This window comes from Dermacentor andersoni, chromosome 1 (genome assembly GCF_023375885.2).
Source record: "Dermacentor andersoni chromosome 1, qqDerAnde1_hic_scaffold, whole genome shotgun sequence".
Lineage (NCBI taxonomy): Eukaryota > Metazoa > Arthropoda > Arachnida > Ixodida > Ixodidae > Dermacentor > Dermacentor andersoni.
Window position 1 is genome coordinate 259,988,554 of NC_092814.1, and position 14,205 is coordinate 260,002,758.

Below are 14,205 nucleotides of genomic sequence, written 5' to 3' on the forward strand. Positions count from 1 at the left end.
TATAGTTCCAGTGATCACAGTTTTCGATAGAGAAAGGCCAGACTAACTTTTTCGATGATAAGGGACGACATGGCGCATATTTCTGTTCAGGAACTGCACTTGAGGCGGTAATGCTCATTGTTACAGCTTTCGTGCTGTTTGCGAAACGGCGAAACCGGCACAATCGAGAGCTTCTCGTTATTAGTGTCGAGTGCAGGCGCAATGCAAGCCTGTAGCAGCCCTTTGCCTGCACGTTAACAGCGGCTATTGAGAAACCTATACAAGGAGACCGTAACATGATCGAACGGTTCATCGCGCTGTAGGAATCGGGGAGTGTAGAACCCGTATGCGTCTGTGAATTGCTACGCTAAAGCAAGGTCGAGCGCTTGAGTCAACGCAGAAGCATAATGTTTGGAGGTTCGCAGTATGTGTTCAGTTCCTCTCAGCGCCACGTTGTTTCGTCTGGGCGCCAAAATTTATCGCTTTGTGGCCGGCGTAGCACTAGTACCTCCTACTACGTTTCCCAAAAACCATCTCCGTATCCCTTCTTGTCCCTTGGCGCAGTGTGAGTGAGCCTGTCGAGTCCCCGAATAAGTTCTCTGCAGCACCATCGCAGCTGGTAACACATTGTCTTGCTCTCTTGACTGTTCAAATTGTCTTGCTTTCTTGGGCAAAACTCCGTAATCGCTGTGTACCCTTTGTATACCCATGCATATTCGCAACTAAATCTTGCTGGTGCCTTCTCTTTCCGTGTCGTCAGTGTCAGTCATGGTTGAACGAAGCTTTTTTTTTCTTTATTGTGGTTTCATCAGTTCAATTTATTCGCATATGTTGCTTCCTCTATGCTGGAGATCATGAACTCCGCTTTACCTCTGCTGACATTACCTCAGGTCTTCTCTTACATAGCACTTTCAACCTGCCGCAAAGAGAAATGTCGTCATTGTATTGAACGATCCAAGACGCTTCTCCAGCACCTGTATAATTTGCTTCGACCAAAGACTAACTATTGCAGTGGTTGGGTGTGGTGCATTTGTGTGGAGCTGGCGCTGTCCTTTTAAAGCTCGTAGTTTCGCTTGTAGGAATATCTCAGCCTTTGTCCTTGTTTCCCTGCACGTATACTGAGTCAGATGGGCGTGCTTACCTGTAGCGTTCCTCTTGTTTTCTTTTTTTAAAGGTACTTCCGCCTTTTTGCCTCGTTATTATGTCATAAGCTTTCGAATCAGTGAAGATGGTACGAATACTTTCGTGGGAGCTATACTAAAGAAAAAATTTAATGAAAAAAATTCTGTTTTTTTTTTCACGTGCCGTAGCCACGATCTGATTATGAGGCACGCAGCAGTGAGGGACTCCGGATTAATATTCACCCCCTGTGGTTCTTTAGAGTGCACCCAAAGCTCGGTACACAGTCGTTTTTGCAGTTTGCCCTTATTGAACTGCGGCCGCCGTGGCCGGGAGTTGATCCCGCTTCCTCGTGCTTAGTAGCACAATGCGAAAGCCACGAAGCAGCCACGGCGTGTGTATACGAAAGAACAAATAGAATTTTTGGGAGCTCGTTGTCTGCGTATACTTTACAAAGACCTTTAATGGAGACTGTAAAATGCAGAAATATACTACGACATATTGCCTTAGAACTCTTCGAGCCCTAACCGTGCTCATGATGGAGGGACGCGCAGCGCAAAAGGCTGAAGTGGTGCCATTCATCCGCAAGCTTCGCAGAAAATTGCAATCTTGCGTTCCGTTGCCAACTTAACGAAATCGCAATACAGTGCAGTTTGCTGCATCTTTATTGCAGCATGACAACTGTCTGAGCTAGAACTAACTGGGTCTTAAGAGAAAGATTAGTTATACAAGAAGTTTATTTTACTTCGAGAAAGCTCTACCTATTTTTCTGCGAACAGATGGCAATATGTATATTCTGTGCCGACCGACCCTAGAGGGCACCATTTCCTTACTTTATGCAAAATTAGCTTTAAATATGCTGTCGGGCAAAGTGTTTTAGCCTAGTTTAGAGTAGTGAGTTAATAAGGTTGGTTGAAAATCTGAAAATTCTCAGGGATTGCGTCTGTGAAACAAACTTCCTCGAATTGTCTTGCTATAAGCTATATTAGACGCATTATTGGCCATGCATGGCAACAAAGAAAAACGCGCATTCATGGTTTATTGCTGAGGGGAATCTGAAAGTGAACAATAATGTTGCACGGTTACGACAAAATCGGATAGAGCCAATTACACCCTACATTGAATTACGGAAAGTCTATGAACATTAGGAACGCAAAACTTACGCCTTATGTAGGGTGTCCCAGCTAACCTTGGCCAAGCTCTTCAACAAAAAAATTATTTAAGAAACACGGTGCAAGACACAATGATAAAATCTACGGTTTTCGGTCGTCAGACCTCTGACAACCAAGGGTCTTATAATTGTATGTTGTACCTTGTCTTTTTAGATGTAATCCTTTTTTTTCTTTGAACAGCTGGACTAACGTTAGTTTAACCGACACCAACCAATATAGTATAACTATATACTGTAGCTATATACCGATAGTTAACGTTAGCTGCCAGTATAGAACTCGACACGAGATACATCGGACTCCGAGTCGATTACAGTTAAAAGCCATGTACTAGAGCTCAAAGAATTCTAAGTGAGATTAGCATCTTTTGCGATTTTACTCTAAATACACCGGCCAATCAGCCATTCATTATTAACTTGGTTGGCTAGAGTCTTTCTCATCTTCTCTCGTGCCTTGTCGAGCCACCGATATACCAAGAATGGCGCAAAGATGGCTCAGGGATCGATGGCCGCCGGAATTGGCCATTCCTCGGAAGTATGATTCTGTACATACATACATACATACATACATACATACATACATACATACATACATACATACATACATACATACATACATACATACATACATACATACATACATACATACATACATACATACATACATATGCTGTAGTGCTTGCGAAGGGTATATATTTGTACAGGATGTGAACACCCTTCAACACACACTTCTATGAGGTAAGTTTCATTTTACATTAGGCTCTAGCTTATGCTCGCGTTGATGACATGGACACGATTCTCGCACATTTTCCATTTTGCAGAGGAGAGGATTTTGAGGTCTCCACACGCGTTCGCTCACCAGACTGAGAGGCAGAAGGCGTTCCGCGTCTTGTCGGCTATTGATGCTGTGAGCATTGCAAATGTAGCACACCTTCGGTGCAGCCGCTCGCGCGTGCATTCGTTGCGGAGCTTTCTTCGATCGACTAGACTGTTAACGCTTCGACCTGATTCTGCTAATATTTCGTGTCTGTTTTGTTTTATCGCGTTTATTTCGTACTGTCTTGTACTAAAAAACACAACACGTAGAAGGGAGCACACGACACAAATGCTGCATTCGTAACTAACTTTCGCGTTTCTGTCACCTGCTCTGTTCTATGTGTTGTGTTTTGGTGCGCAGCCCCCCCCCCCCCCCCTTTGTTTTTCTATTCAGTATGAACGGATACCAGCTAGCCCAATTATCGAATGTGCTGTCGCTTTCTCTCACTCGCATGCTTTCAAACTCATAACACCCGCCTCCCCCTTTCATGGAAAAGTAATCAACCGAGTACTTACAACTGCTTACAGAAGTGCATTTTGCATTCTTTCTGTTCCTTCCCCGCCGCAGTGGATCGCTCAGTGGGTAAATCCAATAGAAGAAGTCCAATCACAGGGTGCTTCTCTGTGCTCTGCTGACTTACGCTGACGACGCCGGCTTTGCAGATCGCCTCGTCCCTAATGCATGCAGGATTGCTTTGGGGTGTCCAATGCAATAAATCAATCGACCTCTTCTTTAGGTAGGCAATGAAGTTACCGCCCGGCAAGTAGACTCTATTTATTTTTGTCGGGCACATGTACACGTCCTGTATGATAGCGTTTGGCATTTCTGAAACCTAAGGTAAGCTTTCTTGATAAATGCCTTTACCTTTTGAAATTAGGTGTTCTTACGAATGCGATGAGTTTTAAATAATCTGAACTACTTAGTTTATATTTGAACAAATAAATAGTTCAATAAATAAAATAATAGTGATGAAATCGGCGGATCCCGCGCACTGTGGGAATCGATGTAAGCGAAGCTTTGTACGCTGGTTGTTTTGGTTGACGATAATTAGCGGTGATGTTGGCGGCGAATGTGTAATTTCTTCAGCGTTTAGTCCAATACGAGAGTGGTGAGTTGGTGTTACACGTTACTTGGCTGCACCACTGCTGTTTGTCTGCATAGTACACAAAACACACAGGGAGAGGTGTTTGCTTGAGGCGTTGTTGTGCGTCATTGTTCATAATGTCTGAGAGGGTTGAGCATTGTCATTGCCTCATATGGCACATCGCATCTTGGCACAAATGTTAAACTTTAATTGAATTATGGGGCTGTACGCAATTCAATTACATAATTGTATGCATACATTGAATACATTCATTCGCGGTCTGCACCACGTTTCACTGCGTAACGAAGACGCTCCTGTTCCGCACGACGCTTCTTTCGGGCCTGGGTGTCCTCGACGCTGAGTGCACGCTTTGGATTCATTTTCCTGGCCCGTGTTTACGTGGTCCTTTTGCAGACGTGGCCAGCACGCTGTTGAGACGACAGCTCCAAGCGCACTCTTCATGCTACGGACGATTGTAATGTTGACGCTATTCACAGTCCAGCACGTTATACCGTCCCACTAATGCTGGTGCCGTATGGTGCTTGCGCATATCAGGTCAGGGTAAACATCTTGCTTTACATAGCTCTGTTAAACGGTCGACGCATGATAAGACCCAGTGAAATGACCCTGTATTGGGGGTCGCCTGAATGCCATTAGTGTCGAGCGCCAACCTCTGACCCGGCACCACAGAAAGAAATGTGACCTCCAGACCAATGACCGGCGATTGGCATTGATTCAGTCGGTGTTCGCCATTTACACTCAGCCATGCGACGCAGCCCGCTCATAGCGACGACAAACCACTTAAAGAGCTCTACAGCAGTGTCACAGTCGCATAAAAAAAATAGAAAACTTTCCCGCATTTCCTTTTATCGCCGCATATAAGGGTGGCATACGTAAGCGTTCATTCTACAGTAATGCTTCAACAAAGACTGGCACTTAGCGACCTTGGATGCGGCTCGTGCGAAAGAATGAGAGGCCGTCGGCTTGGACGACGGTGACACGATGATTCTTCTCGCCCCGTTTCTGCTGCGGCTTATAACCCGCTTTGCTGCCACGAAACGCGAGGGCATTCCTCAAATCGCGCCAGCGCTCCAGAAAGCGCCGGCGACCTTTTTTATATCTTTCTCTCTCTCTTTATTTTTCTCTAGCGCACTCGGCTGCTTTTTGGAAGGCTCGCAAGCGCTCGCTTTGCGCCGCTATAACGCGGTGCGTCTCGGGTGCTTTTCAGACGAGACCGCGGTATCCATTAACCTTGATCATACGGCCTTTCCACCGCAAGTCTCCACACTCTGGTTGCTGACACTCGAGCCCCCCCGCTAGGCGCGCATCCTTAACCGCCGGGACGAAACCGCGCAGTACCGCAGTCACGTGAATTTGTAAGCGTCACGCGCGTGCGCGCACACGCACGAACGCGCACGCACACGTGTGCACATACACGCACGCACGCACGCGCGCACACACATACACACACTGCGTGCACTCGCGAATGCTATGGGCTTATAATCAAGTTAGCAAAATCAAACAGGCTCAGCCACGGGCTTTCCCGAGACGTGACGCCAATTCAGCGGATCGTGAGATAGGAAGTTGACGGTCGAGAACGAACTCCAGCGAGGGAAACGACTTGTAGCCGCATATGCTTCCGCTCGAACGTGGCGCAGAGAGTGGCGAGTCGTCACTACGCACCAGAGTAACAAGAGCGTGGAAGAGGTCTTTGCTGCCAGGGCGCTGCTTATTCGACCTGCGCTCAGGAAAGGAATCGTTCCGCGCACCGATATTCGTTCCTGCGCTCGATGAGCGCCGGCTACCGTGGCGGCGATGCCCTCCGCCGCCTTAGGCACGCTCGAGGCGAGCCCTCGCAGTGTAGCTCGCCACCTTGCCCCGCTTCCATGGGCGCTGCGAAAACTTCTTGCTCTTCCTTCCTTCCTTTATTTATTATTATTTTTTTTTGCTTTCTCATCTCTTTCAGCCCGCTCGCCTTAATGCAGCGCGCTTTGTCTTTGCTTGTTTTCGTTTACGGGCCCCTTCTAGCTCATCTCGTTTACTGGACCTGAAGGAGAAAGAGGAACTGCTATAACTCTAGCGCGCTGTCACGTGATGCCTGCAGCCAGTAGCTGCAATCCAGCAGCGGCATGCGTCGGGAACGGGTCTCGTACAGCGGCAATCCCACCACTGCAAACTGCGCTTCTCCTCGCCCATTCCTGGCCTGCCTGAGGAAACACGCCGCGTACAACCATGAGGCTCGCCGCCGCGGCTTTTTTTTTTTTTTCTTCTTTTTGTGAGTGTGTGTGTGTGTTTCTCGCTAACATAAGACAAAATAAAAACTGCGGCGAGAGATGGAGGAAGGCTGAGAGCGGGGCGAGCGGAAGTTTGGTCAGCGCAGGCGGGGAGGATCGTGCGGGCCGCCTGTGAATCCCGCTGCTCCTGCGGAGCATCTTTGCCGGATTTTTTTTGTTTTCCAAGTAAGATACAGATTCTTCGCCGTGGTCGGCGGCCTCCTTTCCTGTCTCTCGTTTCTTCGGCAACGTCGTCGCGGTGCTGTCGCGTCGCGTCGCACTGTGTGTGTGTATGTGTGTGCGCGTGTGTGCGTGCGTGCGTGACGTCTTCGGGGCAAACAGCGAGTGACTCCTCCTCTCAGCGTCTCCGTAGCTGCGACGGCACTCATCGTTCCGCTCTGTCGCCGCATTTGCCATATCATCGTTGGCGGTCGCGCCACCCTTGGCTGAGCCGGCCCAGAAGTGTGTGCTTGCGCCCACCGGTGCGCTCCGATTTCGGTGTGCCGCGTTCGTTCTCTGGAACAGAACAGCACAGGACCTGGTTGTGTGCGACCGCGCCGTCGCCTTCGACGCTTGCGATCACCTTGTGCCGCATACTAGATCGCCCTTCTGTTCTTGCCTGCGCCACCTTTATCCAGCGATAGTCTGCACGGACGCCGAATTCTTCTTGGACGGACTGGGTGCACATAAATGGGATGCCTTTCTGGAACTACATCGTGAGTATTGATTGCTCGATCCGTTTCATCGGCGACTGCATGCTTGCAAATGTGCTCAGACAGTTAACGCCGAGGGCGAAGATACTACTTTATGACCTGGAAGGTCGACTGAAGTCTTACCTTCCTGGTCAGCTTGCCTTGAGCTTACCTTGACCGAAAGGAAGACAGAAAGCCCCTCTTCAAAGTACCAATGTTCGAGCCGCGGAGGCCACAGCTCTGGTACCCTGTCACGTGCTCGCACGTTTTCTATAAACAAAAATGACTCTAAAATAAACTGAAATGGGAGGACCTAATCCAAGACCCGCCACTGCGGAGGACGTCGCAGCATGTCCTGAATGCATATTCCGGACATGCCGCACCTCTTTCACACTGCGACTACCACTCAATGTATTGATTTAAATTCGAAACACCATTTAGCTCTTAATGGGGAGCTTGCGCATACTTTCGATCCACCAAGTGGCTTGATGGCATGTTTTCCCAGACGAGACTGCCAGCCGCAGTACTTGCAAATGTATGAGGTGACTTTTGGAACAATTTCGTGAACTCACGCTAGAACTAAAATTTAATCGTTTCCTAATGTAGCCGCCAGTGGTACAAAATACCTTTCAGGATAAAAGAATATTTGGTAGTCGGCAGAATCGTTTGTTGCGAATCGACATTGCTTGTTGCTTTCTACCCCTCTCTCCCAGATGAGCGAGACTCATACAAAGTCATATATATATATAGATCGACGCTTCTATAGCCAATTAGAAGTCAAGAATGCAGCGGCAAGTCCTTCTCAAAGGCAACATGCATATACAAGCGGCAGTGCACCACCTCGTCCTAGTCTCGCCTTGCCGTGCTTATCCTCTGCATCCGTGTCATCACCTTCGCTTTGCTCAGGGGCTTCGTGGCCGGGAAGCTCCTCCCTGTGTTGGGGGAGACTTTTGTTTGTCAGGATTCCTTCATGTACAAAGTGATAAACGAGGGACATTTGGTATCTCGCGATACATACTGTCGGCGGTGACGCGCAGCCCCCTCCCCCCTCCCAATAAGTGTGTGTATGCGGGGGGGGGGGTCTTGGCGATGAGGTATCGGAATAGAAGGTCATCGAAATGCCTCTGCTAATCCACTTTTCAAACGACGCACCTTGTGCTTTCAGCTGTCATCTTCTCTGTCCCCACACTTGACGATAAGGACTGTTGGTGCGCGTGGTCGCCGGCAGGTGTAAGGGCACCCGCTGCAAGAAAACTATTTCTGGAAGTGCAAAGGTATAGATGCGCCGTATTCTTGTCTTAGAGGGGTGACTCCTCTATTCCTGACTTCCATTGACCATTATGGGAATATAAGCCAGGACAAATGCCCACAGCATGATTAATCATAAACGGCGCTCGTAAAAATGATCAGAAAGCTCTACGTCTCAGGTCTTGAGGCACGTAGCCACAGATGGTGACTCGCTGTCGCTTGATATTTGCTACAGTGGCTGTTAGCAATGTTTCTTGCCCAAAGCAATGAGCTGAAACAACTGATTTCCTGCTCGTTATTGCAAAGCGAAGGGCCTGAGAAAGGAACGCACCTCTGATTTTGCTTCTTTATTTGCTGTCCGTACACTTTTGCTGCCTGTGCGTCGCCTCTCTTCGTCAACCTTCAACTTCCTCTGTTCAATCAGTACAGTCGCTTTATGTCTGTTGTAAATTTATTTATACAGACGTTATGAATTATGTTATTTTATACAGACGTGTTATAAATTTATTTATACAGATGCTCTCATATCGTCTGTATTGATATTTGCTGCAATGGCAGCAAAACAGAAGGAAAATTCCAGTAGAAATAAACCAGCCAGATACTCAAACGCGCAAGTGCATGCACTTGCAGCCTCATGAAATTCAAGTTCAGATACCCACATATTTTCGTCTTGAATTTCCATCTTCCACCTTCCCCGTGTTTTCCCCATATAAGAACAAATGTCACAGGAATGGCCTTCACTTAGTATAAACATACAGTGACTGAGTACAGACAGAAAAACAGTCCACGTAATCGCAATCACCGCAGAGACGCTCGCGAAGTACGGTGTTCCTAGCAGCATCTATTTTACAAAAATGTTTGAAGAGCAGCAGCTTCCCTTTGTGATGCATGTTGCTCGTGGGATTAGAATCTTGAAGATTTGAACCATTGTGCTTTCTCCGTACTGTAAGCGAATAATCAGTCCGACAGCATCAGTAAGAAATGTAGCAGGGGACATGCGGATAAATATTAATGTGTTTTAGCAATGATAAAATTCGTCTTTTCCATGAACTGGCGATATACATGTATTTTTCAATCGAAAGTGAGAAACCAGCTATTTCATCGTTCTCGCGAGACTATCGTGCAGCTGCGTCAACTGCCATGTTTTCAAGGACGTTGCACGACAGCCGGTATCCACTGAAGCACTGTAACGTGATGAAGCGTGTTGTACGGTATAAGCGGAGTTTCAGCACTTCTGGCTTGCGCTATCTAGCGACGCTTGTGCAGCTTGAAGTTGAACTGATAACTCTATTTCGTATTTTTCTATTGAATAACAATTGATTGAATGGGTTTTGACATCCCACAGTTGCACCAAGGTCTATGAGAGACGGCCGCAGGGCCGGTATCTGATTAATGTTGACCGCCAAAAGCTTTGGCGGAATGTTGAGCCTGTTACGTGGTTCATGACTGTAAGTGCTACAGCACGAGGAAGGCAGGACGAACAGGAGTAGATCCACACAGCGCAGTGCGTGCTTGCGCCTGTTCGTGTTGTCTTCCTCGCCTTGAAGAAGACAAGTCCACTAGTCGAAAAGTTGGCTCCTGCTTTCACCTTGTTCTCGTCTTGCTCATCGTCTTGAATTTCCATCTCCCGCCTTCCCCGTGTTTTCGCGCTGTACATGTAGAGCCAACAAAATTTATTTAACCGGTGCTGAAATCTCAGTGCTCAAGAGGGTGTTTGCAACCCTTGCCTATGGAATTGAGGTCGCCGTGGCCTAGATCATGATTTCATAGTCATGTCGGCGGGTTCTGCACTGAATTAGTAAAATAAAATAAATTATTGGCTTTAACGTGCCGCTATTGCATACATGGGTTACAACTCATGAGACACGCCGTAGTGGGGACTCCGGAATCATGTTGACTCCCTGGGGTTCATTATAGCGTGCACCAGATGCACAGTATCACGAACGTTTTTGCATTCCGCCCCTACTGGAATGCGGCGGCCGTGGCCAGAAAACTAACCAGCGACCCTGAATTGGTGAAACCTAATTAACAAATAGACGTGGGAAAAACCACAGTTATAGCACTCTGTTAAGCTTGTTATGTTGCGTTGCTGATTGCAATTTGAGCCGAGGAAAGCGGGCGTATATAGAAGAGATATACTGGAAAAAAATTATCCATGCAGTCTCATCTAAATGTATTCAGTGTTTAAAAAAAAAGGCTATTATATTCTTTTTCTTTTTTTCCTCTCTCATCCAAAGTAGGTTGGCTTTTGACTCTATGGCTTTGCACATGGGCAGTGAAGGGTAAAAAAATAAATTTGGGTACGAGGTTTCTTTGCGCGGGCGCATATATTGCGTAGCTAAACAGTCTCGCCTTCTCACCAAAATATCAGTAGAGAACACATTTTTTTCCTCACCAGGCGCATGTGCCACAGAAGCATAATATCCCAGCTTTATCCGAGCTACTATACCCGCGCAAATGTTTCGCGCATGATTTTCAGGAACAGTTTTGTCTGGGAGATGCGCATATTTGTTTTTCTATGTAGCTGGCTTGCATCTTTCTTGTCGTAATCTCCTCGTAAAGGGCAGCCAAGGCTCGTTTTCTGGAACGAATTTGCCCTAGGATGAATTTATATCGGTATAAATTGAGGAAAAACTGCGTCGACAACAGAACCCAAATTGCCCTCACTAAGCGCCAGTTCGCAACGCCAGGCTCGTCAGTCGATGCCTTATGACGCAATACCCCATAAAGCCGTACGCGCGGTGAAACCTATCGGCTTGCTGTCTACCGCGCTATAAGCTGTGCGGCCTGTGCAGGTGGTTCTATTCGAGGCAGAAGTATGCTCTGTGGCGTTTCTTCCGCGACCGCATAAGCTCGCCCGAGAGATATGCGATGCGCATCTGATCACCCGGTGAACTTAGAAGATGACGCCCTCGTATACGTTAAATGCTACTCGTCGCTCAGCTGCTTGGCGTCTTGACTCTGGAACTGGTTTCTGCATTGTGGAAGATGCACGGCCCAAGCTGTGCGTTGATGTTTCTGCTTGGTTTGGTTTCGCTACGTGCCCGGCTGCATGCGCTAGCGTGACCTGGCTTGCGTGACTCTGAGCGACGCGCCTGGCGTTGCCAATGCGCTCCCAGGAAAAACCTTGTGCTCATCTTGGGAACGGCGTGAAAAAATTTTGACTCGCCATCCCGGCCCTACGAATGTGGATGTCCGGCGAAGCTGTTGAAAAGCACCACTACAACTGCTGAGGGGGGTATATGCAAATATTTATTGCTTTCGAGTATTGGTAGTAATGGGAGTAAAGTTTTTTTTTTTTTTTTTTTTCGGACGCCGCCGCTGGTGGTATTGCTGTTTCTTTTCCCTTTGCCGCTCCTCGGTTTCACGCTGCTCCTCGAGAGCTCTAACTATGCGTTGCCTTCCCATAGCGGAGATGCAACATCAAATCAAATCAGCCGCTAGACTGGTTCTTTTATATATGAAATGCTAGTGACGTCATTACCCACGCCGGAAACTGCCGTCGCCGCGGTAGCTTCCGAATCGTTGCCAGGAAACGTATGCGGGGAGTGCTACGGGCTTCGGCATTGTTATTAGGAGCGCCTTATCATCAATGGTATGGTTTGATGCTTGTTTGTGCTTGTTCTTCATTGAAACGATTGTTGTGATGTATGTTGTATGCGGGCATCATAGAATGTAGGCACTTTTCACTGCAACCACTGAAGGTTCTTTTTTTTAATCGCTGAAGGTATTTCGTTTCAGTGAGGACGCGCAGTGAAAAATCCGGACCAACTAGAGGCTAACAGCTTCGCTGTAAACCGGGACGTGCAGACGTACCGCTTGAGCTTGTACATGCATCTCGCCTTATATTAGTGGACGAACAAGGCATGGACGTGTTTCGACAGTTCTGATAACCGAAAACGAAGGGTGGCATGCCTCGGCAACGACCCAGGGGCTCGAGGTTGCTTGAGGAATGCTCACACACATGCTAGCTAACCTTGTAGTAAGAGGACCAGACAGTTACCTCCTTTGCAAGCGCCTGCCTGACGCTCGTCGTGTTTTGCTGCGTTCTGTCTTCAGTTTTGAAGTTTTTTGTCAGATTCGATGGTTTTCGAGATCAGTATTTCTCATGGAAAAGCGAGTACACCTGCTGTTTACTAACGTGCATACGCATTCATTCATTCATTCATTCATTCATTCATTCATTCATTCATTCATTCATTCATTCACAAGCAGTTGGACAAAGTCCGTTTAACAAAGGTCAAGGGGAGCTCATTATGTGGTGTCGCTGAGCAGAAATACGGGCGGGAAAAAACGAAGTGGATAGGACAGACGCCCATATTTCCGCTCAACGACACCACATGATGCACCAACTGGCCCAACAGTCCACGCTTGGGAGCTTATTAATTCGTAAGCGGTCGTAACAGCGCCGTCAGCTCAATTACAAACATGAAAGTCGGTAGACAGCGTTGCGTAACCGTCTTCTTTTTATATGCACCATGTTCACGCTGTTTTCTTGATAATAGCTGCCTTTCGCTTATGCATATTCCGAGCACTCTGCACCCGAGCTTCATACACCCTCTCCGCTTGTCGCAGTGCCCCATTTGTGCTGTAAGCCGAAGGCGGCGAACGCCTGCTAACATGAGGCTTCGCCAGCTACCACTTGCCGTGGCACCGACGCGGTCGCAAAGATTGCCATTGCGCGGGCAACTCGCACCGTTGGTCATTTGACGCCTGTTGCCTCCGGGATCCCCTCCTCTCCCGATTGCGACACGCCTCATCTACGAGCTCCGAGCAAGGCAGCGCGCGCGGTCATCCGCATCTGGGGAATGTAGGAGAGGCGACCAGTTGCTCTGGTTTTCTCGCTCGTGTACCTCAGAAGCCGTTTCGTTGTTTTCGTTCTTTCTTTTCTCAGTGTTTTTGCGCACCTCCTTGCTCTGCAAAATGGGGGCAGGCGCTTCTTCATCAGGGTGATGCCACGCTGTTGAGGCGGAACATACCAAGCACAGCGTAGCATGGACTGGTAGTATAATGCTGGGTTGTTGCCGCGCGCACAGAGTTTCGAGCATGCTGCAAAAGAAAGAGCTAAAGAGAAGGTGACAACTGTAAGGCTCGGCTCCTTCGCGCTGAAATTAATAAGGTGACAGCAAAAAGTGCGGTTATGTCGGTGCATTTGCCTCGATCGGGAGTGAGGGAACGAGAGTCAGCCGCTTTCCGACGCGCTGCCCGGCCGTTCTTTTATGCCTTGGTCCCCACTATTCATTTTTTTTTTTTTTTCAGATGGTGTAAAAGGATACGATGAGGAAAGTACGGGAGGTTTTCTAGTCGGACATAAAAGACAAACTGTCACCTAAAAGACACGCTTCTACACGGTCAAGGAAAGTTAACATGGTAGTTGAAAACATAAAAAACAAAATAATGCAAGCAAGTTTGCTTTGTGAACGGCACAATTATCTCTTGCTGCGGCAGCAGTATAAGTGCCATTCGCAAATCTATCATAATTAAAGCTATCTCATATCCGAAGGTCTGCGTCTTATCCGATCGCCTCTTACTTGCGTCATATTTTTTTCTAGTTAGGCCACGCTGTTTCGGGCAGAATTTTTGCTTAGGATTGTGGACTTAATCAAACCAGCGCTGTTGCATAAGCCCAGCAGCGTTTCGATGCTACTTTCCGTGCAGCGACGTAAGTACCTGTTTCTGAGTTACAGCTTCTTTGACGCTTCAAGCGATTCCTGTCTCAGTGCCCCGGCGTCGGCAAGGGATAACGTTAGACATACTTCTCGATATCGGGCTGTCTGATTACGCGCAAGGTGCATCACGTGTTTACAGTCAGAACTATCGCCTTT

At 47.7% G+C, this 14,205-nt stretch overlaps 1 protein-coding gene across 1 annotated transcript in view; it reads left to right on the plus strand.

The window, feature by feature from the left end:
• The first annotated feature begins 5,722 nt into the window (after window positions 1-5,722).
• Window positions 5,723-14,205, plus strand: part of LOC126548419 (uncharacterized) — a 115,244-nt gene continuing 106,761 nt past the window's right edge. The window contains exon 1 of the mRNA XM_050196560.3: window positions 5,723-7,156. Within this exon, the coding sequence (XP_050052517.1) occupies window positions 7,136-7,156 (21 nt within the window). The 5' untranslated portion in view covers window positions 5,723-7,135. The remainder of the gene's footprint in view (window positions 7,157-14,205) is intronic.